Source organism: Octodon degus, unplaced genomic scaffold (genome assembly GCF_000260255.1).
Source record: "Octodon degus isolate 3935 unplaced genomic scaffold, OctDeg1.0 scaffold00043, whole genome shotgun sequence".
NCBI classification, from domain to species: domain Eukaryota; kingdom Metazoa; phylum Chordata; class Mammalia; order Rodentia; family Octodontidae; genus Octodon; species Octodon degus.
In genome coordinates, this window is record NW_004524619.1 from 8,620,383 (window position 1) to 8,647,426 (window position 27,044).

At 45.4% G+C, this 27,044-nt stretch overlaps 1 protein-coding gene across 2 annotated transcripts in view; it reads right to left on the bottom strand.

Moving 5' to 3' along the window:
* Nucleotides 1-27,044, bottom strand: part of Cacna2d3 (calcium voltage-gated channel auxiliary subunit alpha2delta 3) — a 954,216-nt gene that overhangs the window by 432,147 nt on the left and 495,025 nt on the right. For both annotated transcript variants that reach the window (XR_002821195.1, XM_023715780.1), the window contains exon 11: nt 22,142-22,255. Coding sequence is in view for 1 of the 2 variants with exons in the window: in XM_023715780.1 (XP_023571548.1) it covers nt 22,142-22,255 (114 nt within the window). In the remaining variant the exon portion in view is untranslated. The remainder of the gene's footprint in view (nt 1-22,141; nt 22,256-27,044) is intronic.

Below are 27,044 nucleotides of genomic sequence, written 5' to 3' on the forward strand. Positions count from 1 at the left end.
GATTTGTTAGAGGGAATAAAAAAGAAGTACATCGTAAAATAAAATTGCATTTCATTTCCAAGTTTTGGGGCTGTGAATAAAGCTCTGCTCGCTGAGCTGGGAAGCGAACCCCAGCAGACTGACTTGGCGCTCCACGTGGAGGGCCGGAGAGATGAACATGATTTATTTCTTCCAACTTATTCCATAGACATAATTAGAACTTCTCAGATAAGTCAACTAATTATGTAATATCCAGCAAAGTCTGGGAGGATTTCATTTTAGAATTAAGCAAGATCTATCAAGCTCTCTCTTCATGTGTGATTCCCTACCTCAAGGGGGCCAAACAGGACAAGCTGTTTCCACGGCAATGGCTTCTGATTAGTACCACTGGCTCACATAAAGGTAGAGGGTATTATCTTCCCCATGGGGCACTGCTGGAGAAAAGGCAGCTTAGATCAGCCCAATATATTATTAGATGTCCCCCTTGTCCTACAGAAACACAGCTTCAGGTATATTATTTCTGGCTGGAACAATGATAATGTAAGGGACCAGCAGAGGCACCAAACAAGCAACCTTCGCTAGCTGGCTGTTTTCTCTTTTTTCACATAGGATGAATTGAGCTGGGCCATCTGGTTCCAGTATCAGAGGCTGAAGCTGTTGGCCCAGAGGGTCCTGACCCATAGCCAGCACCTCCACCACCTACAGCCACAGGACGCCCCCAGGTATCATGGAGCTTGCTGAGGTTGCACATAGACAAGGAGCCTCCTCCAGCTCGCTGGCCTCTGGAGGAAGCACCCAGCTCAGGGCCCTCCTTCCCCCTTGTCCCTTGCCACTGCCAGTGCAGCTCATCTTCCAAATGGCCTTGGACCTTTCTAAAGAATTTTTTTTCTTTTTTCTTTTTCTTTTCTTTTTTTCTTTCTTTTTTTAATGTATTTAGTACAGGGTCTACAGGGTCTAGCTACACAGATAGGACTCATTGTGATTCTCCTGTTCTCAGCCTCACAAGCACTGGGATTACAGGCATGCACCACCACACCCAATCTCAATCCCAGTCTCAGCATGCCCCAAGGGCAGAGCCGGCAAAACCGGCCCGGGGATCCAATCCATCTGCTGCTCTGCCTAAGCAGGCGCTTTAGTCCACTAAGCTATCTGGCCAGCCCTGAAGAACTTCTTAAGAACAAAAACAAAATCAAACATAAAACAAGTAACAGACAAACAAACAAAATCAAGAGATAGGCATTTGTTACCCAGAGGAAATGAGAGGCACAAGTAGGTAGCTTCATGTGTCAGTAATTTATAAACCAACACGTGACTTTCCGCAGACCCTAAATCACCCCTGGAGAGGTTAGCTTCAGGTAAAGCTTTCCAAAGAAGGAGGAAAGGGGTAAGAACGGTGAGGTGCGTTCTGCGCATGTGCCAACTCCCGGCGAGGAACGTGAGCAGCGCGGACCCTAATGATGTTCTAATACAAAATAAAAATTGAAAAAAGTGATCAGGAAGTAATCATACAGTGAATATAAGACTAGGAAGTGATCAGAAGTGGCCCGACAGATTTTTGAGAATTTCAAGTGACTATATTGGAATGTGTAGAATGGCTTTCTTTCTTTCTTTCTGTATTTTAGGGAAGGGTCTACAGAGTGTTCAGGGTCTCACTAGTAGATCGGACTCTCGGTGATTCTCCTGTTTACAGCCTCCCAGAGCTGGGATTACAGGCACGTGCAACCACGCCCAGTCTCAATTGCCATCTCAGGGCACCCCGGGGGCAAGGCCGGCACAGCAGGCCCTGGGATTGAACCCCCAGCCCCTGAGCCTGCTTGTAGGTGCTTTAATCTGCTAAGCTATTTGGTGGACTCCGGCTTTCTGAATTTAGAAGTGCAAAGTTAGAGAGGAATTCCTCAGGGAAAGACTGGCGGAGCCATGGATAACGCAGACTGCTCGCTGTCCTCCCTTTTGGCCAGACTGGCCCTCAGAGGCCTTCTCGGGGTAATGCTATCGCTGGCCCTTGGGATGAAACCTCACTGTTATCTCAGATCAGGTGCAGGGCAGCTGGAGCTAGTGAAAGAGGTAGGGTTTCCCGCTTTCCCCGCTTGCTCAGGGGATAATGGTAAGAATGGGTTCGGACTCAAGTCACCTTTAGGGAATAAAAGAATCTAACCTCACACACATGGAGGCCAGTGCAGAAAAGAAAGCCGGTGATGCACCAAGGCGAGGCTTAGCGGGTGTGCACCACAGCTGCAGAAGTGCAGAACCCAGGCTGTGGGAGGACCAGAGGACGGCAGGAGGTGGCCGTCTCCTGAGCTCTGACACACGACCTCTCGCTTACGAGACTACCTCCCCATCCCTAGGGTATGGGTTTCCAGGACTGGCTTGCACATGGCAAAGAAGGGCCTCAGCCTCCGTTCCTGTAGCGTCTCACAGATGTGTCAGCTGGTGTGAGTTAGTTCAGCAGTGACCACATTTTGGGGGGAAATCATTCATTGATTTATCACACAGGGCATAAATCATAAATGCATTTAGTTGTCTTCATCGCCTTTCTTGTCATCCTGCCCCTCTGAAGTGAAATTAAGAGGCAGATTTCTTATCTGGGATCAATTCCAGATTCCTTTTGTGTTGAAAAAAGAAAACCAGGAAAGGTTTCGCGTAAACCTTCTGCCACAGGTTGATCAAAGTCTTTATTCCTTGAAGGCTAAGTCATGTAGGTATTCAGAGAGGCCCCAGGGATACGGGAGTGGACCCTGCAGCTCACATTGTCCCCTCAGCTTTCAGATCAGGGTGAGGATGGCAGGAGATCCCACACTATCTCTGGAAAGAGCCAACCTATACTTTGACTTACATATGCCAAGGCCCACAAAGCTTCCCCCCACACGTGCAGGTCCTAAAGGCCATGTGAGAACACAGAATGGCCAGTTATGACTGTAAATTTTAAAAATTAAAGCCAGCCACATGAAGGACACAGAGAGATCTTCCCAGAAGGGACTCAAAAGACCCTCTTAAGCAGTTCCATATCCTCAGGCCTCACATTCCTTCAAGGTCTTTTGGGAAGGCCGACTCTTCGCCCTGCTCTCTCTTCAAGATTTCTGTGCCATTTTCCATTTCTAGTTTCACAGATCAGAAGGTACCAGCACGCCTTTATTCTTGCAACAAAAGTGCAGAAGAGATACTAGCAAGGGTGTTTTTCAAATTAGAATCTCAGAGAGACTAACTTGCTTGTTTTGAGATCACACAGCTCACAACTAAGTTGAACATTAGACTCAGCTTTTCTGTCCTGCAACTACTACCCTGGTTAAATTAACATTGAAAAATTGTTTGTTTGTTTGTTTGTTTGTTTGTTTTTAGGGACTGGGGATTGAACTCAAGACCCTGCCCTTGCCAGGCAAGAGCTTATTCTACTGAGCTATCTCCCTGGTCTGAGAAATTATTGCTCCTCTCTGTTCCATTTAAGTACTCTGCCATATTCTACCAAAAATACCAGCCCAGGGAACTTGAAAAATACTAAAGTTCAGCAGTGAAACAAGCTAAGTAAATTATTCTCCTAGAAGCCAGAGAGCAAGACCAATAAGCACTGTTGCTGCTGGCCTGGGGCAAAGGGCCAGACAGGGTCTGTGAAACGAGGAGGTGCTGCTTCTTCTGAGGGATGAGTAACAAACCTAAGGGAGCTCCTGGCTCTTACTGTCCAAGAGAACTCCCTGTACCCTTCATAAGTACCACGCATGGTACTTAGTCTACTGGTGTGCACACTCTAGACCAGTGGTGGCGAACCTATGGCAGGTGTGTCACAGCAGGCTGATTATATCATTGAAAGCCCTAAAAGGTCCACCACATCTGCTCTAAACTCTTTGGTCTGCTCAGCAAATCTCACCCTCTAGGGACTGAAGGTAACCCCAATGGGAAAGCATCAGGCTCAGAACTCATTCCTGAAGGTTTGGTTCATTTCAACCCTAAACGCAAAGTTGTTGTATTCAGCCTTCAGTAGTACAGAGGTTTAAAGGGACCATCCGCAGCCTTCACCCATTCTTCCACATATACCAATCCATCACCCATCCATCCATTTCCATCAACACCCACCCATGTACACACAACTCTCTATTATCTTCCTACCCCTACACATGTATGTACATGCACACACACACACACACACACACACACACACCACTTTTAACCAGCTACTATTCCCAAACAGGAGTACTGGGCACACACTGCTTATGGAGAGGGACATGGTACCCACCCTTATGGAGTTTATGATGCACAAAGTTAGCACTCAAACAAACTCTCAGACCAACATCTGATCATAACCATAAACGAGAGCTATGGGGAAATAGGTATGATGAAAGCCCACAGCAGGAAGGGAAGGGCTGGTCAGGGATGTGTCACTGAGGATGTAGACTTGTATATTTTTAATATATATGAAAAACACACAGCTCAGGCCAGAACTTCAATTTGCAGGATGTCTGTGTGAGACAAATGGCTCTTCCTCTGGGAGCATCTCGCAGGTCTGGAAAGCTTAGTGTGTCCGTTCTTTACCTCTGCTTGAAAATCCACAGCAGTAATGTGGGGATTTTTAAGTGTTCTACCTGCGAGAGGCAGAAGCAGAGACCTGTGCAGCAGAATTCTCTCCATGTCAAATGCTAGCTGAATGAAGTTTTATAGATTTTTAAAGGGGAAAATTTTTTTTGAGTGGTCTGGAATTTTTTTCATTGAGAAGAAGTCATAAAAGGCCATTTCCTAAACTGAGAGACAGGGAAACGACCGGGCCTTTAAGAGAGTTAGGTAATCATTCTGCAGGGAGAAGAGACATTTCTATAAATAACATTGGAGCTCAAATAGACATTCTTCCATTTAGGACTCTATTGTGGAATGATCTTCTTTAAAATTCTAAAGCCATCACTTTTGGTCTCTGTCTTACAGAGACACAAAAGCCAATCAAATGAAAGCAAAACTGAAGTGACCCTAATCATAAAAGCCTTCTTCAAGTTTTCATGGGTTCCAAGAGGCCGATTCATAGAAGCTGGAGTTGAGTGGGCCAACAATGTAGGCTTCTAATCCAAAAAGCTCCAAATTCCTGCTCTCCCCAAATCAAGAGGCACCTTGGAAGTCTGCACTGAGGCTCAAATGGGGCCCCAGGAGGCCTTGGTGTCATTTAGCTAGTTCTCCCAAGAATCTCACTTTCTGTGGTATTCCAGTACAGAGATCTATATGGGCTCTTCGTTCTCAACAAGGCCCATGAGACAGCAGGCAGCAGAGTTTATGCCTGAGAGTGAACACATGGCTCCTCCGAGTCTCCCCCAAAGAGGCCCATTAGTCGCCTCCATCCCGTTTCCTTTTCTAGATAGGAATCCTCAGGGGTGGGAAAGAATAGAACAAAATCTATTTTTAAGTTAGGGAAGAGTACACAATGAACCAAATTGAATGTGCAGATCTTAGGAGAGAGTAAAATGGCTCTTGTGGGAAGGCCTAGGCTGAGCAAAGTCAGGCCTAAAGTACTGGACTACAGGAGCAGAGCAGACTCACACAGCTCTGCGTATCCATCCCTTCTATAGTTTGTACAGAAATGATTAAGATAAGGGTAGTCAGGTGGGTAAAGGGTTGACAGCCAAACTCAAGCTGCATCAGGAGCCTTAGGCTTATCCCCAGATCCGTAAAGAGGAAAAGCAAGGGTCAGCCTGTGGAGGGCATCAGATTTCCCAAAATCTACTGGAAGAAGAAGGCAGAAAGGTGATTTGCTCCATCTTTATGTTAGCTAAGAAAGCCTAACTCTCCTCTTTGAAGAAGACCTTGCCACATGGGAAAAGCAATAAGTACCAGGAGGCACAGGGTTCAATGTCTGGTTCTGGGAAGGTAAATCCTTCTATCCAAGCTGTTTGGAACAAGTTTCAAAGGTAGATCATTTCTCTGCCCATACAGCATTAAAAGATTTGTATCGTATTTCTCAAATGTCTTAAAAAGGCAAGTTTTCAAGAGAAAAAAAGAGCACCGTGGTCATCTAAACACTACCTCTGTGAATTAGTAATTCTCTTAGGCTTAATATGTGTTTAGAGAGTCTCTGGGGGTTGCAGAAACTTTGCCTTGGCTTAAGTCGGCTTGCTCCTCCTTCCTCTCACAAATGTTTTCTGAGCATACTCTGCATCAGGTTCTGGGCCACACACTAAGTACGAGGGGGAAGGAGAAGCTTATGGTGGCATCCCCTGGAGGAGAGGAATGCTGCAGAGACAGCACTGCCAAACATCAGCTGCCACTGAAGATGTTCAAGGTGCAGCAAAATCCTTCCCCTGGGAGCCTCTCCTGTTCAAGGTCATTTTCTCTTCTGACAGTAAAGGTGTTTCTGAACATGAGTCTACAGCTACTTGGGGCTCAGGACCCACCTCTTTGAGTCTCTCACAAAGGACCTGGCATTCTTTGTGCTCTCCAATGAAGCCAACAGAGGCCCAAAGCAGACTATGGTGCTCTCTGTCCACCCAAGGGTCTCAGACCAGCAGAAGGTGCTGGGGACCATGCTACAGGATTGGGCCTTGGCATTAAGTGAGTTAACCTGTGCCTGACTCTATGTCCTCAGGTATCAAAGGACATATGATGGAGAACTGCATCACACAATGCTGCCAGAGACAAGAAGATGGTGCTTGCATAGTGTTCACCATGCTCAGCTGGCAGCTGGGAGGGCTCATGGAGCTCATGTGATATGCCAGGCCCTATCCTGGTTACTTGGGCCACAAGGAGGGACATCACAAACGCACTGTCCTTCTTGCACAGTGTTTAACTTCTAGTGGATGAGATAACAAGAATTGATTTCCTTAAGCTCTTTATCAAATAGGCTACAAATACATGCACTTAAATATGCTATGAAAATCTATCAGCAAAAGGAAAGCATTGTTAAGGTAGCTGAGGCCAGGGAGGGATGCAGGAGGGGACAGGCATCTGAATTGGTTGTCATGGTAGATGCCATTGAAAAGGTGAATCTGACATGAAGGAAGTGAGGAATGAGTCCAGTCTGTAGGCAACTTCCAGGCAAAAGAAAAAGGAGCTTCAAATGGCCCCCAAAAGCTCTAAAGGTGGGATCATAGCCAAACATAGATCAGAATGCATCAGTGCACACCAGGTCAGCTCTTTCAGGCCAGAGCAGGACTTTACCTTGGACTTAGCACAGAGCAGGGAGTCAGATGGAAAATCCCATCTCACAAAGGAGGAAATCCTACCACTAGCAACAAGCAACACGGGGATGAATTGGGGATACACGATGCTCAGTGACATAAGACAGCCATGAAGAGCAAGTCCTGCCTGCATCCTCTCACATGGAGCATCTGGAATAATCAAAGAAGAAAACTGCCCGGTTATTACCAGGCCCTGAAGGTACAGAGGCATTAGGGCAGCTGCTCAGCAGGTATAAAGTTGTAGTCAGAACCAGGCATGGTGGCACACGCCTGTAATCCCAGCACTCAGGAGGCAGATGCAGGAGGATGGATCATTGTGAGTTCAAGACCAGCCTGGGCTACAAAATGAGCTCAAGGCCAGCCTGTACTACATAGGGAGACCCTGTCTCACAAAGGTAATAAACAAATTAATTAATTAAAAAGTTATAGTCAGGCAAGACGAGTAAGTTCCAGAGATCTGTGGCATAACACGGTACCTCCAGTTAAAAATGAGGGATTGCACACTGAGGATCTGAGTAACGGTAGAATAATGAAACTGCTGGTGGTGATGAGACTTCCTAACTGCAGCACCATTATAGTAACATGAACATACACACAATCCCAAGTACACCAAATTATATTCCTGATCCATGTATAAGATTTTGGTATGCCAATGAAACAGAGAAAAAACACAAAGGGCCTCCCTGGCCGCTGTAAGAACAGTAGGGCATGGGAGGCCTGCTGCTGATGCAACCAATCTAAGGACCGGGAAGGAACGGATCTGGCTGCAACCTCAGCGCAGGTGCGAGGCACAGGGACGTGCAAGTGGCCGTCAGATGCACAGGCCTCTCAGTCTCACACACGGAGCGTGTTCCTGAGAGCGGGGATGGTGTTCCACTCTTGTCTCAATCCTGCTACTGCTCTTCCTCAGACTGACCTACAGTTAGGCAGCGGCTCACCTAATGAGGCAGCGAATGTCTAACAGGACACCTTTAGTGCTTCTGGGAGGCACCTGGGTGATTTCTATCCACTCAGAGCAAGGGGCACCTGTGAAGGGAGATTCCCTTTCGTAGATCTTGGGGGTTAAGGAAACAGAAGTGGGCTGCTTAAAAGCCCAGCATAATGTGAAACACACTCAGCTGGCCGCTACACACCTTACCTTCTCGCGCCAAGTCTGCATCTTCTTCCATCTCCGGGAAGCACAGGGTGATGGAGGAAGATGTACCTGTGCTCTCGGTCCGCCATAGCACGGACCTCTTCTCCAAAGACCTGCTCATTAGCCCCCCGGCCCCCGCTGGAGGCCATGGTTCTTGATCCCCACCCAATTTTCTAGACAAGGAAACATGAACACGGGAGATGAAATCACCTGACAGAAAGTCACCCAACTCAGAAATGGGGAAGCCCTGGCACCTACTCAAGTGGTTGGAGTCTTGAAAAATATTCTAGGCAAAGAGCAAATAGCATACACTCAGCAGTACTTTTCCAATCTTCTTCTCATATTTCACAGATACAGACAGGCTCATCTTCCCTGAAATGCTTCTGCATTGATGGACATTAGTTATCATTTATCATTAGTAACAATAAAGGGTGAAATATTTCTTAGTTTATTTTCCCAAGTGCCAGAAGTTTAGGTAAAAATAATATCATGTTTATTTTTATTATTCAGGAATCAGGTAAAAGGAAAAGCTTTTTGGAGGAATGATTGTGAAAATGCAGATGAATAATCTTGTAAGTCAAGCAACACAGCCGGTAAGCTTAACCCACACTGAGGGATGATCTGAATACACTTAGTATTTCCCACATCTGAAGCAACTGCGACACCATCCTGATCTCATCGAGCACAACTACATTTTAACAATAACAAAAGGGCATCAACAGTGCAAGAGGTTGAATGTCACAGTAACAGTAAAGACAGAGCTATCAGGTACTCTACCTGCACTGCGTGGCCAGGGCTGAGGTCCGCAGTACTTTACATGTTTAGTTCTTAACAACACTGCAAGGTGTATTAAGCCCCACTCATTAGACAAATACTGTCAGCACCCACACTCCTCTTTCCATTAGGCAGCCCTGCCTTGCCACCCCACCTCAGAAGTCCTATTCAAAGGAATAAAACCCAGGAAGAAGCACTGGACGTGTCATTGGCTATCAGTGAATGCCAAAATTGCTTGGGAAGCCTCCAGTTTTACTATGCACAGCAGCTAATGAGCTCATGTGTCTCAGCCTGAGTCCACCAAGCTTTGTAGGGCCAGGACTGGGATGCTGCAGAGCACAGCCCCACTTTGCCAGCTGTTGCTGCCTCTGGTCTGGCCCATAGACGGAGGCCACGCCAGTGAGGAAGGAGGGGAAGCTGCTCCTTCCACTTTGTTACTTGGTGGCTTCTTGGTCTCAATGCCTTTAACCCTGTGCAGTGGGCTCCTCCTGGCAGGGACAGTCCACCCAAAGAGCAGAGAATGAACCCACTTGGTAGATTTTCTGACATTAACAGAACCAGTCTCCTGGGATCTCCATCACAGACCCCAGAACAGCACAGTGGAGTTCCCTAAAATCTGGGTCCTGGCCCCACAGAACCTTCCTCTGAGCTCAGAGGCCTCAGCGCTTGGTCACCATGCCCTCCTCTGAGGTCTGGGTCTCAGCCCTGTGGGCCTCTGATCCAGGCTTCCAAATGGCACAAATACTATCTTCTCCTCCTATTCCCTGCCCCACCCCCAAGTTGCTGTTTCCCTGTTGTCCTAGTGCTCACCTTCTGCCCATGCATCTCCTGAATATCTGCTAACAATTCCTTATGGTCAGGACTGTTCAAAAATCACTGCTGGGAACCAGGGAGATAGCTGAGTAGAATAAGCACCTGCCTGGAAAGTGCAAGGTCCTTAGTTCAATCCCCAGTACCATAAATAAATAACTCCTGGGTATCTGCTCCTGCTGGGCCTTGTATGAGAGAACTGAGAACTCCTGCTGCACCTTGTAGAGGACAACTCCTAGGGGACTTCTCCACATGCTCCAGCGTGGACAGATGCTTTTTGCTGAGCTACAGGGGACAGGAAAGTGAACCCTAAATTCCTCCCAATTAGGAAGTGCAGCTCCTGAGACACGTGTTCAAATTCTGGGGTTCTTCTTGCAGTATTATAGCCTGGGCCTGAGAGAGTGAGCCCATCCTGGGCACAAACAGATGCAGTCTAGCAGGCTGCTTCAAAAGGGTAATCCTCAGCCTCCAAAGCTGCATGGAATACAGGTGTGTGTCACCATGCCCAGCTGAATTATACTCTTGTATTTCTGGTTTTTGTTTGTTTGTTTGTTTTGTTGTGTTTTGAGATAGGGTGCTGCTATGTAGTTCAAGCTGACCTTGAACTCACTAGGTAGCAGGGCTGGCCTCTAGCGTGGGGCAATCCTCCTGCCTCAGTGGAGTGAGAGGTAGGATTACAGGTGTACATCACCAAGCCAGGCTTCAGTCTCAAAACAGTCATTCAAAGTGGAGTAAGAGACCTACTGGTCTAATTCTTTCCTTTTTGCTCTCTCTTTCCTATCTTTCCCTCTTCCTTCCTTCCCTGTCCTGGTCCTCTTCCCTTTTGCAAAAGTCCTACCTCCCTATTTGATACTGTCTCTTTCATTCTACTATTTATACTTTGGGTTTCTTATAGAATAACAACCATGAGATAGTGAAGCTTCTGCATCCGATTTATTTCCCTGACATCACAATCTCAAGGTGCATCCGTTTTCCTACAAGTGACTCAAGTTCATCCTGCCTCATGACCGAGTAGCACTGCACGGTGGACAAGCATCACATTTTCTTTACCTACTGATCTGTTGATGGACACCGCACGTATCACTATACTAGAATGTCCTTAAGTCTTTCAGGAAAACCTTTCTACCTAGAACAGAAATTGCTCGTTTTAATTTTCTATGGAATCTCCAAACTGATTTCCATAGTGGCTACACTAGTTTATGCTCCCACCAACAATGTACAAGGGTCCCTATTTCTCTGCAGCCTCACCATCATTTTCAATTTATTTCTTGGTATGTCAGGCTTATTTGATGGTTATGTACTATATTATTTATATGATAAAGTGTCTTTTGGTTTATGGTTTTGAAAACCAAATGATATTTTCAGCAGCTCAGTGGAAATGGCTTGGTTCATGAAGGTTCTGGATTAAGCCATAGCTATCTGTTTCCCGACACCAATCAATTCACAATATTTTTATCGCCTAATTTACTTGTGTATCCCTCCTTCCAATGTTGTTGGGGACCAGCTTTATCCTAAGCCCCAGGGAAAACTTTTCTAGATCCTATTCTTTTAGGTTGCATAAGCCATATGAAACTATTTCTCTCTCTCTCCTCCTTTTTTTCTTCAAACCATTCTTAACTCTCAAACAGATCAAGCTGGATGGGAACCTAAGGGCCATTCTTTTTGCCATTTCCCATTCTACATCTTTATAAAGCACAAATCAGGTATTTCAGTAAATCACCTGTCTGAACCCACCATTGGCCTCCCCAAGTCATGTCCTTGCCCTCCTAACGTCTCTAACCAGTACATAGAGCAGTGATGGCAAGCCTTTCAGCACTTTCAGTAATGAAGACGTCTCCTGAGGCCCACGGGTCACAGGTTCACCACCTCGGATCCACAGTGATCCTGCTGTGTCCGACCGTATCTCTTAACTCTCTTCCACAGCTTACTTGGGCAAAAGCCCAAGTCCTCAAAAGCTCTACACAGTCCTACTAGCTTGGGCAAGTGAACGGCTTCCTTGGCTTCTTCTCTTCACTCTGCTCATTCTCTTCACTGCTTCTCTGAACACACTGTAGATTTATGGTGTCTTCCATGCGATTAGTCCCTGTGTGAAACTCAATTCTCTGGCTATGCCCACTGCTGTCTCCTGCTACTCTATTACCTTTCGTCTTGTGTTTACCTTCCCAATGTGGGCTTCCTTGATCATTTGATTTCCTTCCTTCCTTCCTTCCTTCCTTCCTTCCTTCCTTCCTTCCTTTTTTGTGGCCAGCTTAGCCCGCCCTGGGGGCAGGGCTGGCACAGCTTGTGGTACTGGATAGAACCGCAAGCCTTGCATTTGCCTAAGCTTACCTAAGCAAGTGCTTTGGTCCGCTGAGTTATCTTGCAGGCCTGATCATTTAATTTCTAATTGAAAAAAAAAAAAAAAAAAAAACCCTATGAGCTAGCACTGTCCATTCTCCTTTTTTGCTTCCTAGTTCCCCCTGCCAAGTAACTTGCAGATTTTGATTCTGCCCATTCCTTTAGTTATTTCCACATTTATCCTTCTGCTTATTTATTTGTGGATCTGTTTGCCTCCCAGCCTGCTTCCCCAACTCCAGGTGTAAGACATTATTGACTGCTCTACTCCTTGAAAATACCTACCAAACACACAGACAGCAAATACACACCAAGGATCTTGGACATTTTTATTTGCAGATTAACAGCATGACCCATATAGCCTTCTACATTTTTATTTTTCTACTCTTTTTATTTCTACCTCCAGGCCAATGCAATTTTTCATTGTATTGTTCAGTTCTTTATCAACTTTCACATTTTTTCTTACATTTTTAGTACTTCCAGTGAAAATAAATTTCATATATAGCAACTTAGAAAGCAAGTAAATATTTCTTTTCTTTTGCATTTTCTTTTCCCTTGTTTTCTTTTAGCACTGGGGAATGAACTAAGGCCTTACACGAGCTAAATGCCCAACCTACTACTTTTTATTTTGAAAAAAGTCTTTTAAGTTGCTAAATGATCAAGGCTGTCCTCGAAGTGCCACCAACATGCCTCAGCCTCCCAAACTGCTGGGATTATAGACTTATACCACCACACTCCACTGCAACAATTGATTTCAGCAGAGCTTGAATGTGAAGAATATCCTAAAACACTTTGTCCCATGAGAACCACAGGAAGCCGATGACCCCTTTGTTTTGTTTCTAATAGATTCTGTGGCCATGCTTCATCCCTATGCCCTGGTGTGCACATACTATGAATGGTGTTCATTCCCCATGTGACTGTTACTTGGATGCTGTCCTATCAGTCCTAGGGGGTACATAATTCTTGACCGCTGCAATAAATCCGAATAAGAAGATACATAAATGAAGTTTGACCTTTGACCTCAGGAGAAATAACAGTAGATGATGCATTCCAAAAACTATTTTGCATACCTGTGTGTAGATAGACACATTTAAGTTTTAAGAGCGAGAAGAACTGACATTGGCTGTGTTTTTCTAACTCAACATAAAAGCGTTTATTTATCATACTAGTGTAATATTTGGCTCATCATGTTCCCTGAGATATAAGCTTACTCTATGGAACAACAAAAAGAACAACACATTTGTTTTTTATATCCCTGGCCACTGCAGCTGTAGTAAATAGCACTGTCTGCACGATGTATGTGTATCTCCATCATTTTCTCGTAAGCTTATGGTTCCTAGAAAGCTGCACAAAAGGCCAAAGGGTCTACATTTGCAGACTGCATCAATTCAGGAAAGCCTTCATTCTTACAGTGTACCGCAGAATGCTGTCTCTAACAATTCCTTCTATTCTCAGGATTGAAATGAAACCTGTCTGCAATGCCCTCACTTTATATATTTGTTTGCTGTTGAAAAGATTATTTCAATGCCTTTGCATGCATTCCAGAAGTATCAACAAAAATTATAAACATATATTTATTTATACATTTATTTATATATCATATTTATACTTTTTTTTTTTTTGGCGGAACCAGGGATTGAACTCAGGTCCTTGAGCTTGCCAGGCAAGCGCTTAGTCTACTGAGCCATCTCCCTGGCCCCCATAATTATTTTTATTCAAGTATTTCCTATAATTAAAATCCTCAGTAATAACAATGAACATATTACGGGGAGGGAGACGAACAGGTAGTAGGCAAGGGAAGTGGCTCGGCTGTATAGAGCTTCCCTAGCAGGTATGAGGCCCCGGATTCAAACCCCAGGACTAGGGGCAGTAGTGGGGGAGAAGGCGAAAAAAGATTCTGAAGAAAAATGTCAAGCAAGCAATAGTGCATCCCAGTCCCCTGCATTAGGGTGGAGGCCAGCAGAGAGTGATTCCAGGCAGATGTCACATTCTGTTTGATCGCAGCGTAGTCTGTCTGGCCCGGCACTTGCTGAAGGACTTGCAGGCTGTTTGCAATTTGGGGTCCTTTTTGGTGTTGACCCCTGCAGCCTCTGCTTCCTCCCCTCTGCTTTCCCTCATCTCTCTCCCTCTTTCTCTGAGTTCCGGAGGATTAAACCCAAGGCCTTCACACTGAGCTACATCCCTGCCTCTTCAATTTTTTAAATTTTAATTTGGAGACAGGACCTTGCCAAGTCACGACCTGGCTCAAGCAGGGTTTGGTTTGCAACCCTCCTGCCTTGACTTCCCACAGCGCTGGGGTTATCAGTGTTTCCCGCCATACCACATTCAAGTGGAGGATTTGATTCTTGCCCTAGCAAAGACGAGGGGATGGCTTCCCTGCGAAGTGGCCACTTGTGGAGTCGTCTGGTTGGAATTCGCACTGCCCACCACCTGCTTTCCGGAGACAGCAGCAGCTGAGGGGAGGGCAGGGCCCTAACATCGGGCCTGGGAGGAGAAACAGCAGCTGCAGCTGTGGGAGAGATGCCAGGCAGCCCTCTCAAGTCACTGCGAGGAGTGATTACTCCACGACTAGCAGCAGCCCTGCATCGGGGCCTCGTCCCTTACTCGTCTTGTCACGCTCTTCTTGCTGGACTCATAAGACATCTAATACCAGCAGAAGTAATTAAAAATAAACCCAGAGACAATGAGCCATTTTGACTCTCCCTTCAGCTGCAAGGAGGGGCCGCATGAGCTCTCACCGCAGTGACTGAAAATGCCTTTCCTTGTCACACCGTTGACTGACCACAAGAAATGAATGTCCCTGCTATTTTCCTGAGACAGCTTTAGGATTTATTGCCCTTGGAAAAAATAAAGCAATGGCACAAACTCACACAAAACTTCTAGACCAAAAATGCGAGTTCAGTCAGGGAGAAAGAAAGCGTGGGTGGAAGGATGAAGAAGACAGAGAAATGTGCCGGGTCAGCTGAGCCCTGAAACAGAACAGCAGGAAGGGCAGCCTCCTGGTGCACTCACAGGAAGTACCTGCGCGCTGCTTACCTGTCCATCCATCCCTCCCACTGGAATCCCTGAGGAAGAGGCTGACCCGCAGAACCACTCAGTCCTTGTCTTTCTTCCAGCCTGCCTGCCCACACAGCTCACACCCCTCTTTTGTTGAGAAGCCGCCATAGCTCCCCACTACCCATGGGTCACAGTGCCAGCTCTTTGGTTTGCCCTCTGCCACCCAGAAGAGCTACTTTGTACCTGTCTTTCGAGTCACCCCCACCACCCATGGTGCAGTCCCTATGCTCCCTGGGCGCCAGGCCCTGCCCCTCATGTGGTGTTCATACCCAGCTTCCTCTCCACTCTCTGCAGCATGCTCTTCCCAGGGGCCCCTGCACTTCAAGCACAGCCCTCTCCTTAGTGAGCGACTAAGGAGACTAAGGAACACAGAGGCTTCCTTAGTCACCCTGCCTACAGGGTGAGCGGCTACCATTCCACCCACTGTCCATGACCCAGGCTTATCTTGCTTGGAAGATTTTATACATCTTACTAATTTCTTACTGACTGCCCTTTTTCCAGGCTTGTCACTTCCGAGCTTTTGCGAGCTCTGTGGTCTCTTTAGAAGTGTCATATTTGCCCCACATTCCTGTGCTTGCTACAATGGGCTGGAGCAGGGGCTCCCTGATAAATCCTTTTGCAGGAAATAATCTCATGAGCCCCACCATTGTCTATTTTGTCTTCCAAGAGCCCCTGTCCCTCTCCTGCCTCCATATTAATTTGGTTCTTTATATGTGTGTGGTTGAGATACTCCTACGTACATAACTCTCTCTCTCTCTCTCTCTCTCTCTCTCTCTCTCTCTCTCTCTCACACACACACACACACACACACACACACACACACACACTTACAAGCAGCACCATCTTAACTCCTTCCCAACATATCTACAGTCTTAGACAAATCTCTCCTCCTCCTCTCAACCAAAAAATAAATAAATAAAATAAAAAGCTCTGTGAAAGTATTTGAAAGTCAGAGAAAAACATAGTTGGGATCCAAAATTGCTTAAGGGCATTAAAGGATTAGGATTTTAATAGGATAATCCCTGACTCAGCTCAGAAACTCTGCTGCCCGGAATGGCACAGGCCTCCTAGAAAGAGGTGGAAAGGGGATTCCTGGGCTTTGCAAAGCCAGCTGGGAGTCTCTGAGACAGAGCTAGACCTTGCAGCACCCTGCAGCCTTTTTAGCCCCAAAGGTTGCCTTCACGCTGCTCCTTCCCTCATGCTGAGGAAGGAAGGATGTGTGGAGCCAGGAGACCTGTGTGGCACCATCCTTGAGTTCAGTGATTCCCAACTGGGTTTACAAATCTGTTTCATAGTTATGCTCCCCACAGTAACTATAGGCAAACATTTTCCTTTATTCTGGAGCCAACATCTGCTCTTGTCCCCTGCTTGCAGTCTCCAGCAGGCCACCAGGAATCCTCCAAGACCCTGGAACTCGAGTCGCTACTCTAGGGACCCCAAAGCTACCATCCCTGCTGCTGCTCTTGAGATAAAGGCTAACAGCACACATAACTCCAGCAGCACTCACCTTTGAGGTTTCCATATCATCTTGAGGAGAAAATATCCTATGATCACACCGAGACATCATCCTGAGGTGCTCAACTCGCTCTCCTCTAAGAGATGAGAGCCCTGACAGTCTGCAGACCTCCTGTACTTGGGAGGCCAAGGAAATGGACTTTTCGTCCCCGTGACAATGTGTGCAACAGAGACACCAGCACCTTGGATGGTTTTCTTTTACGGACAAGAGGTCTGAGTTCTGGTTAAGTTCACAAGCTCAGTGTTTGACTGCAGAGGACAATCTGACCAGTTCCCTTAAACATTCACTATGGAACCCAGAATCCAAACGAGAGCCTCTCAGTGCCTCAGTGTCCTGCACTACAAAAGGGGGATGGAATAGTTCCCACACCTTGAGATCTCCCTGACAATGGAGTACACATGAAACAATCAGAATACTGCTTGACCCTGAGCATTCTACAAAAGTCAGCAATTGCTAGCTCTGTCTTATAAATTTAGGCAGAAAAATCAGCTGAAACATCTTGTTGAAAGAGACTTGGACTATACAGAATGGAAAGCAAATAGAACACTCTAGTACTGGCTCTGCTGCTCATCACAGAGCTGTGTGGAAGACAGAGGGTGTAGTAATGTCCAGGAGATGCAGGAGCGTTGGTACAGACACCGACCCAGATGGTGTGTCCCCGGGCTACCTCCACTGAAGCAAGTCAACGTGTGATCTGTTATTTGACGGTTACAGCCCAGATTTCACTGATAAAATGTAAAATAAAGAAAAAATAGAATGTATCAACTAAGAGGTAGTTTGGTGTCACCTCGGAGTTTAACAGAAATGCCACAGATTCCATTCTGTTTGCATTCAGGAGGGTTGCAGATGGTTTATAGCTCTCTAAAACCTGTCTGTTGCAGCTCCAGCCTACAAGGCGACAGTGTAGGTGTTAGGGACCTTAGGAAATGCTTAGGATTAGATAAGGGCACAGAGATGAAGTGGCACCCTCATTCTCTCCATCAGATAAGGATACAAGAAGTCCACCATCCGGTCCGCAGAGGGAAGGGAGTCCTCAGCGGAGCCCTGTACATTAGCACACTGATCTCAAACCTCCAACCTCTAGAACTATGGGCCATGACGGTCTTTACAATAAGTCATCCAGTCTATGGTCTATGGTCTTCTTTTTAACAGACTGGGATTACAGGCGCTCACCACCACGCTCAGTCTCAATCACTGTCTCAGTGTGTCCTAGGGGCGGGGCCGGCAAGGCACACCAGGGATTGAACCCCAGTCCCTGCATCTGCCTAAGCAGACAGTTTAATCTGCTGGGCTATCTGGCCAGCCCTTCAATCCCTCTTTTTAAACCCCAGATTTCCTCCCTGTTGATAAAGCTCAGTTTTTATTTTCTCCTTCTTTTCTCATTTTCTTGTGTCATGAAATAGTCTTTTTTTTTTTTTTTTTTTTCACATTTCAAAGCACACAAATGTGCTCGCGGTTCATGGGCTCCACAAGCAGGCAATGGGCCACATGCTGTCGTGGCCCTGTCAGCCAGCCCCTTCCTGCACCCACCCAGCTCATCACGGCTCTGGCTGTGAGGTCAGTGTGGCCCTATCTGGTGCACATCGCAGGGTTACAGGCGAAGATCAACAACTCTATTGCTTTTTAAGTTAGAAGAGCAACTATACAATGGCAGGAAGTGGCATTTTCCTAATTTACATATAGGCAGCTCTAGTTGTTAGCCAGGGGAGGAACGAGCACTTTGCACCAGGAGGAGTTCGTATTTTATTCCAAATGTGTAAGAACTATAGTTAAGCCACTAACCCATGGATAGTAAGCAAAAGGAAACGGCAGGCCATAAAGGAGTAAAAGGCTGCTCACTCTCGTGCTGAGAAATGAATGCTGGCCAGGGAGCCACCGCAGAGGCAACTGTGGTGCCTCCTTCAGAGTCTCACAGTTCAGCCACCAACAATGCCCTCCTCCTCCAGCTTGGCCTATAACGTTTTAGGGAAGCAGTTACCTTGAGCCAAGCCTTGGTAAGGTACTAAATATATTTTTATTTTATTTTTAAAAAAATCTTTTATTTATTTATGTATTTGGTACAGGGTCTTACTACACAGCTTCGACTCTTAATGATCCTCCTGGCTCAGCCTCCCCAGCACCTGGATTAAAGGCATGCTCCACCACGCCCAGTTTCAGGGCCAGCATGGCATGCCCAGGGTTCTGGGGCCAGCATGGCATGTGGTGCCAGGGATCGAACCCAGGTCTTTGAGCTTCCCAGGCAGGCACTTAGACTGGTGAGCTATCCACCCAGCCTCCTAAATATCTTTTATAAATGATACTCTAAACACTTTTCTGCCCTGTCCCCCTACTTCTTTCTCCTTTCCCTTTCTTAGAGCCCATATAGCTCCAAGAGGAAGTGCAGGCTTCTAAAACAGGGATGGACAGAGTGTGGTGCTGAAGAATTGGACACCTGTGTGGAGAGAGACGTGAGATGGCCCTGCCAATCTGCCAGCTGAACACAGCTTTGTTAGTGACACCAGAAAGAAGACCCACCACGCAGTCAGCCTGAGGAATCACAAGAAATAATAAAAAGCTTTTTAAGCTGATAGAGTTGAGAAGGGTTTATAGCAATGCATGACAAGTAATTTCTTTTCCTTTCCTCTCATACCTCCAATAGTTTTCTTTTGCTGCAGAATGTATCCAAAACACAGGGCTTCAAAACAATGTATGTTCATTATCTCAGTTTCCATGGGTCAGGAGTCAGAGCTCAGTCTAACTGGCTCATCTGTTTGTGGTTTTATAAGGCTGCAGTCAAGAAGCTGGCTGGGCTATTTCATCTAGAGGTTAGTCTGGGGAGGAATCCCCTTGGACGCTCACGCAGATGACTGTAGGAATTCACTCCCTGTGGCTATAAGACCAAGGGATGAGACTTTAGGCTGGTGGCTGGAGACCACACTTGGGTCCTACTGGCTGCCTATAATTCTTGGCCACTTGGGCTTCTCCAAACAAATGCTCACTGCATCACACCAGCAAGGGGAGACTCTGTCCTGAGGGAGGGCCCAGCCCTTTCAAGAGATTTTAACTGAATAAAGCCTACTCAGGATAATATCTCTTTTGACTAGCTCAAAATTCAACTGACTTGGAACTAAAATCCCTCCCCTTTTATAATGTTCAATTGCTCAGAAGCAAATCAAAGATCCTGTTCACACTTAAACAGAAGCAATTGCAAGGGACATAAAACTCTAGGAGGCAGAAGTCACAAGGCCACTCTAGGCTCTGCACCCCAACTTCTCTGCAGGACTCAGATATGGAACAAGATGGAGGGCTGTCTAGAAGTCGGACAGACTTACCAAATAAAAATGACAGGCAGGTCATATGACAGTATTAGAAAAGGAGCTCTATCTCTTTTGAGAAAATTCCTAGTGAATGTGGAATTTCAGGCTTAGGTAAGGTTATCATCCCTCTAGATGGAGAAGAAAAGGAGAAGCTTCAGGCAAACCTAAGAAAAGGGAACAAGTCTCATTTCTGGGAAATACAGGTCCTTCCTAGGAAACAGGGAGTGCCTGTTAATACAGAGCAGTGGTTAGGGCCTCTGCCTATGGGCAAGTAAAGCATTTGAGTCATGTGAGCTGAGAGGAAATGATGGAAGTAATGAGGACCAAGCCACATAAAACAGTCATTGCCTATCTAGGAGGACAGCTGTTTCTCAGTTACTCATTGTTCCAGAAAGTGCTGGCCTCTGTGATGCTTATGTCTAGATGTCTCCCCAAAGCCTTATGTGCTCATAGGTGGGTGTGGCTGGATAACTGGTGCAAAATAATGGATTATGGGTGTGAGATAATTAGATTAGTCTACTGACTGATTCAGCATGGGTGAAGCTGGGGTGGATAAAGAGGAAGGAGGCCCATTCTCAGTGTGAGTAGCATCAACCAATAGGCTTATAGCTTGAATGGAATAAAAAGGGAAAGGAAGGCTGACTGCTGCCTGTTTCCTGTCACACTATGGAATGTTGCTCCTCCGCCATGCTGATCTGCCTTGAAGCCAGTGGACTACGGGCTGCAACCTCTACAAACAAGTTTTCGTCCTTTGACTTGTGAGTGTCAGGTGTTTTGTTCCAGCAATGACAAAGTAACGAAGAGAGATGGTCAGCATCCCTTCACCACACACTGATCTACCAAGAACTGACCTGTACCTGTCCCTGAAAGTCATCACCCAAAACATGATTAATACTCAAAATCACCTTGCCCAAGAATGAACTCTATCTTATTCAAGGGTTGAGTTCCTAACTCGGTGCTTATGGTGGGACACATTTACTCCTGCATATCATTTGGGTAGGTGCTATGTCAGATGTACACTTACTCTTAGTAAGAGCAGCAAGCACATTTCCCCCTCCAGTTTCAGAGGCAACAGGTGTTTCCAAGGCTAAATACCAGGGGAAGGAAATGATATCCATTTGTGAGCTGTGTTGTATGGATGTACGTAGCTTGAATCACCAGACTCACATGGTGGGGTTCGAGCCTGTGTTATCAGACTGATCAACAATGACAACAGGGAGAGAGAATGACACATTCCATCCTATGTTAGCATAGGGTAAGTGCTTGCCGGATACGGCTGAGGGCACAGTTGTCATCTGTGTCCTGTTTCTTTTTGATAAGCTTATATGGTTCGCTCAATTCCTATAAATTGAATACACAAAATAGATACAGCGGGGCAGGCTTGGATGAACTGTCTCAAGTAGCGATAGCTACCGGTGGCACATTGGGAAATAGCCCTGAGAGATGAGAGAAACCTCTGTGTAGGAACAGGGTTCAGGGAAGAAGCACAGACCCATGGTTCACAAAAGAAAGGCCCTCCCACAGCTGACATTACTATTCTTCATTTCATTTTATTTATTTATTTATTTATTTATTTATTTATCTATCTAGTGGCCTGCCCAGCACACCCTGGGGGTGGGGATGGCGCAGCATGTGGTGCTGGGGATGGAACCATGGTCCCTGCGCAGTTGCCTAAGCTTGCCTAAGCAGGCACTTCAGTCTGCTGAAATATCTCGCCAGCCCCACTTCACCATTCTTCAGATTCTGGCTCCAGCAAGCAACTTTACTCCAAGGAAAAATGAAAACAAAGTGAAGTGCTACCTGATATTGAAAGAGTATATTTTATAATAATGCTTTCCACAGAATGTATTTAACAAGTCTCTATGGTTTTCTTCTCTCCTCCTCGATACAAAAAAAAAAAAAAAAAAAAAAAAAAAAAAAAAAATCATTTCGAAAGCAAAGAAAGCCACAGTATTTGATTTTGGTCAACCAAAACACACAAGGCTGAGAAACCACAGGTCATTATGAGATTAAGTCTACATTGGACACTTATCTGCGGACAATCTGGAGGTCACGATAGTCTCCACTGTGCATATGGTACCAGTGCCAACTTACTTACCTTCCGGTCAGGCCAATTGTGTTTTGCAAAGATGGCGTCGTAGGTGTCCACCGCCCCATCAGTTATGAGCATGAGGGCCTGACTGCAGATGCTTCCTTGTCCCGTGTGGTTGAACTGCAGAAAGCAAACATTCGAGACATTGCATGTCAGAGAGTTCTGCGTGCACACCCTTAAGACATCAGGGGCATTAGGTACCGGGCTTGGGAAGCCTCTCCAAGCAGCAGGTCACTGCACATGCCCCATAGGGTAGGGTTTCTGCACGGGCTACTATATCTGCTTTGGCTAATGAGAACTAATTGCAGATCTGTGCAAGTTACCTTGAAGTATGGACGATATTTGCGCTAACAAGGCCAAAAACATTGCCACAAGAATCTTAGAGTTCACAACATGGGAAGTAGGGTACGTGAAAGGCACCAGTTGTTTCAACATCCAAGCGGGTCTGTTCTGTGTAGGTCTGATGAGTATAGAATGCACTATACAATGAAACTAGGGAAGTTTTGAACAAATAGAGAATAAATTCAGGAGTATACAATTCAGACACTTTAGCTCTCCTTTTAAGCATGTAACTTAAATGCATATTATCTGAATGTCATATTTCATAGGAGTTTATTGGTAGTAGGCGTGTCATGCTGAAGTTCCTAAACTGTACTCGGTGTGCAAATCTTTAAACTTCTTCATCTTGCAACTTCATGTTGTTAAAAATCCCAACCTTTATGAGTAGTATCTAAAATGACCAAATATAGTTGCCAGAGACTTTCCCTTGAATCTGAGATGAAAAACTCCTTTAATGAATGCTATTAATGATGCAATTCAACGTAGCGCAGTGGCCTTTAAAACTCCTACAGTTGGCTGAATGTGGAGGCACAGGAAATATATACAAAGTACGTAGCATTTAGTAGTGAATATTCCCTCCATTATAATCTTCAAAGTTTATTCTAAAATTATTTGCTAAGTGCCTACATAGTGCTGATGATGAATCACTGAAATGTCTTTCCTCCCTGTACCTTTGTGCTCTTTTGGAAAGACACGGAATCAAGGTAAATAAACTACATTATATGTTTAAGAATGACGATGTTAAGGGGGCAAAGAGAGGAAAGAGAAATCAGATCATAAATGGGGAGGGAAGGGCCAGCCAAATAGCTCAGTGGATTAAAGCACCAACAAGCATGCACATGGGCCAGGGGTTTGATCCCCAGGCCTGCCATGCCAGCCCCACCCCTGGGGCACACTGAGATGGCAGTTGAGACTGGCATGGTGGCATCTTTTTTAAAAATGTATTCAGGGAAGACATTACTGGGCATATAATATCTGAACAATTCCTGATGAGGAGTAGGACATGAGGGAAGGGCAGTTCTGAGAGGTCAAACACTTAGGTGTGGAAACACTGAGTGAAAGCATCTTTGACACGTTCAATCTCTGTCTATGACATTTAGGAAGGATGGAAGCTATTTTTGGACTTGCTGGATGACCACAACGAAGCCAGAGAATAAGCACAGCATTGAAGCTTTTCTTGTTGTTTTGTTTTTAGAGATAGGATCTTACTTTGTAGATCAGCTGGCCTTCAACTCACTGTGTAGCCCAGGTTGGCCTTGAACCTATGGCACCCTCCTGCCTCAGCCTCCTGAATGATGGCACTGCAGTTGTGCAACACCATGCCCAGCTAACACATTCGAGTTGTCAATGCCCACTAGTCGTGCACCTAGAAGTCTGGTGTAGTTTGTATAAAATAACTGGATGGATGGATGGATGGATGGACGGACGGATACACGGAATCACCTTGCAACCATATGAGGACAGAGGAAAAACCAACTCAAAACTTGCATGGGATGATGTGGAAAGCTCTCAATCTGTTCTATCCCAGCACCATGGCTATGTGGCTGGGGTCAGTTCTTCTTGAACATTTACTTCTCCATTTATATGGTGAAAAAAATCCTTAAATAACTGTTAACACTCAGGTTAAATGTTTCTAGTCTTCTGAGCAACAAGCAAAACTTACTTAATCCGTACTAGACTCTGAGGTAGCTATAATCCTCATCCCCATTTTCTAGGTAGGAAGGCTGAGGAAGAGAGAGCTTAGCTAATCTGCGTAAGGTCACACAGCTACTATATGACACATCTGGTATCTGAATATCAGCAAAAGACCCCTAGTATCTACTCAACTAGTTCTATAGCTTTTAGTAAGGACATGACTGTCCCTGAGCAGGCAGTGACTACTATGGTTTGAATATCATTTGAGTATATCCCCAAGGCTTGCTGTGTGGGAGGCTGAAGTGGCAAAGCCCTAAGAGGGTGCCAGGTGGGAGGTTCTTGGGCTCTTAGGTCCCTGCAGGTGTGACCCTCAGAAGAAGATAGAGAGGTTCTGGAGAGAACAAGCAGTAAGAGGGAGCATGACGCGTAGTCTCCGGCTGTTTCAAGGTAAGTGTTCTCTCTTGCTCTTGCACAAACTCCTGCTGTGATGTCATTATCAACCTTAGGAGAGGCCAAACTGCTCAGGCAGGCTACTTGATCTTGCCCTTTTAGCCTCCAAAGCTCTGAGCTATGTAAAGCTCTTTTCATTGTACAGTGAACCTATCTCAGCCACTTCATCACAAGTCATGAAAGTTAAATGAATACAGTGACACATTGCTATTAGTACTTCACAAGTGTTCATTTCCTTCATTTGCATCTCTCTCCCTCCATCCTCACCTATGTCCCTGGGAGTGAGTGTTCTTTAAATTCTGTGTCCCAGGTACATGCCACTGGCAGCCACTCTTACAATTCAGACCTCTTACGTGCTTTTGAGTTGGTAAGACAAACGGCCTGTGATCCTACTGCTTTAGCAGACAGGAAGCCACAGCCAGCACCCATCAGAGCTGTCCAAGTATGACTGCTATTGTCACTACCATCATTACTCATGATTACAGAAAATTCTTGTCCAGGGAGATAAAAGTCACAAATAGTTTTATTTCTTGCTCCAGAGACACCCTGAAAAAGCTCTCTGCTCTTTAGCAGAAAGTAAAAAGAACAGTGTATATACAAAGACTCTACACACTTAGCCCCAAATCTTCCCCTCCTGCATCCATTAAGCATCGACTGAAACACTGCAAGTCATAATGGATCCTAATCCAGGTCCTTCCTCTCTTCCACATGGAAATCCCCATCTGCAGCCTCGCTGAGTGCCCCAACTTTGCCACTTCCACTCTGTCACAGCACGAAGACTCTCATGAGGGTGCATTCCATTCCTTGCTGCAGTAAGAAAAAGAAGCTTTGTAGCCTGTTCTCAAGTTGTTCTGGAAAAGTCTGAACACCACATAGCCTTCAGAGTGTGAAACAAGCCCACAGCAAGCCACTGAATGACAGTGATCGGAGATTCAGGTCACAGATGCTTCAGAGAATGAAAGTCAGGCTGCCCTTGGGCTGTGGTTCATGCAACTCATTTGAAAACATCCTGGAAAATTTTGCCAAACAAAAGAAAAGAAAGAGGGGGAAATGAAGATGCATGAATAAGGCAGGCTGGAAGAAGGGGCCGCCAGGAGCTCTTTATTTAAGAACATTACTTTCCTCCCTGGGTGGATCTAGGGTATTCTCTGCTGCAATCTGTAGTTGGAGAATTTTGAAGAATGCAATGAAATTCAAATGCTTTGATGGGTAATATCTCTTCGCTTCATATTTGTCTGGACCTTTTTTTATTGAATAGCGAGAGTGATGAAAGTGTTTTCCATAATAATAACAATGACAAGGGCCTGATGATGAACTACAATTAGCTCAGTGATTCATCAGTTAGCAGCAAAAATTTCAAAGCATCCTGACATTTAGAGCATTTGGTTGTGATTAACAGTCTTTTGAAATGTCACCGAATTTTATTTAATTGGCTAAGAAAAATTTTTAAAAGGTAATCACTGTAAAGATCACATTCGTTGCCAAAAAAGATAATTGTAGCTGTCACATGACAAGGTAGATGCTAACTACTGCAGCAAACTGGCTGTGTGTTCTTACAGAATCTAATGAATGCCTGGAGATCAATAGCTAGACAGGGCTTAGAAGTTGATCTGAAAGCTCCTTTCAGAGACATTGGTATCAATAACCCCAAGCCTCCAAGTTGTTTAAGCAAGTACTGAATCTGAAATGCTGTTTCTGCTAAGACAGCATTGACTCTATTTGATTATGATAACCTCGGAGTCATTCTAAGTTCTAGCCACAGCCACAATCTTGTGTGTGTGTGTGTGTGTGTGTGTAGGTGTGTGGGTATGTGGGTATGGGTGCATGCATGCACATGTACGTGTCTGAGGAATAGCTTTTTTATTTGATATTGGCTTATGGAGGCAAACATGACACACCAGAAGAGAATCATACCACTTAAAGGTCATATTGATAAAGTGGAACACAGATAAAGATCCATTTTCACGGGAGGTTAGCATCTCTGTTTGTGAAAGAATTTTGCTATTTAAAAAGTCAATGACCAGAGATGGGTTGGAAATGTTTCTCTCTATAGGATAAATGTGCACTCAGAAGAATTTGTTGATTCTGATTTCAGACAGGGATGTTTTGTAAGCCTCACTGGTGCTTGCTGTCTGGGGTTTATGCTCAGCCCACTGGGGTTCCTAATGGGCCAGACCCCACACAGCCTTTCATAGGTGAAGTGAGGTCAATGAGGTATACAAAAGGGATTTTTCCTGTCCAAAAATACTTTCCTTGCAGGATTCAAGAAAAGTCCACTCATGTTGCCATTTTCTCTGGATCTCAGTAATCTTTGCAGCAGTGTGAAAAGATATTTGGGAGGATACAATGATACCGTCAAAACTGTGCTTGGTGAGCTGCGACTTTACAAGATGTTAATGCTGAGTGGCTGACACAATGAAAAATGTTTCTAAACCAGTAATCTTTAGCCCTGGTAGAAGGAGACTGTTAAAGGATTTCTTCACTC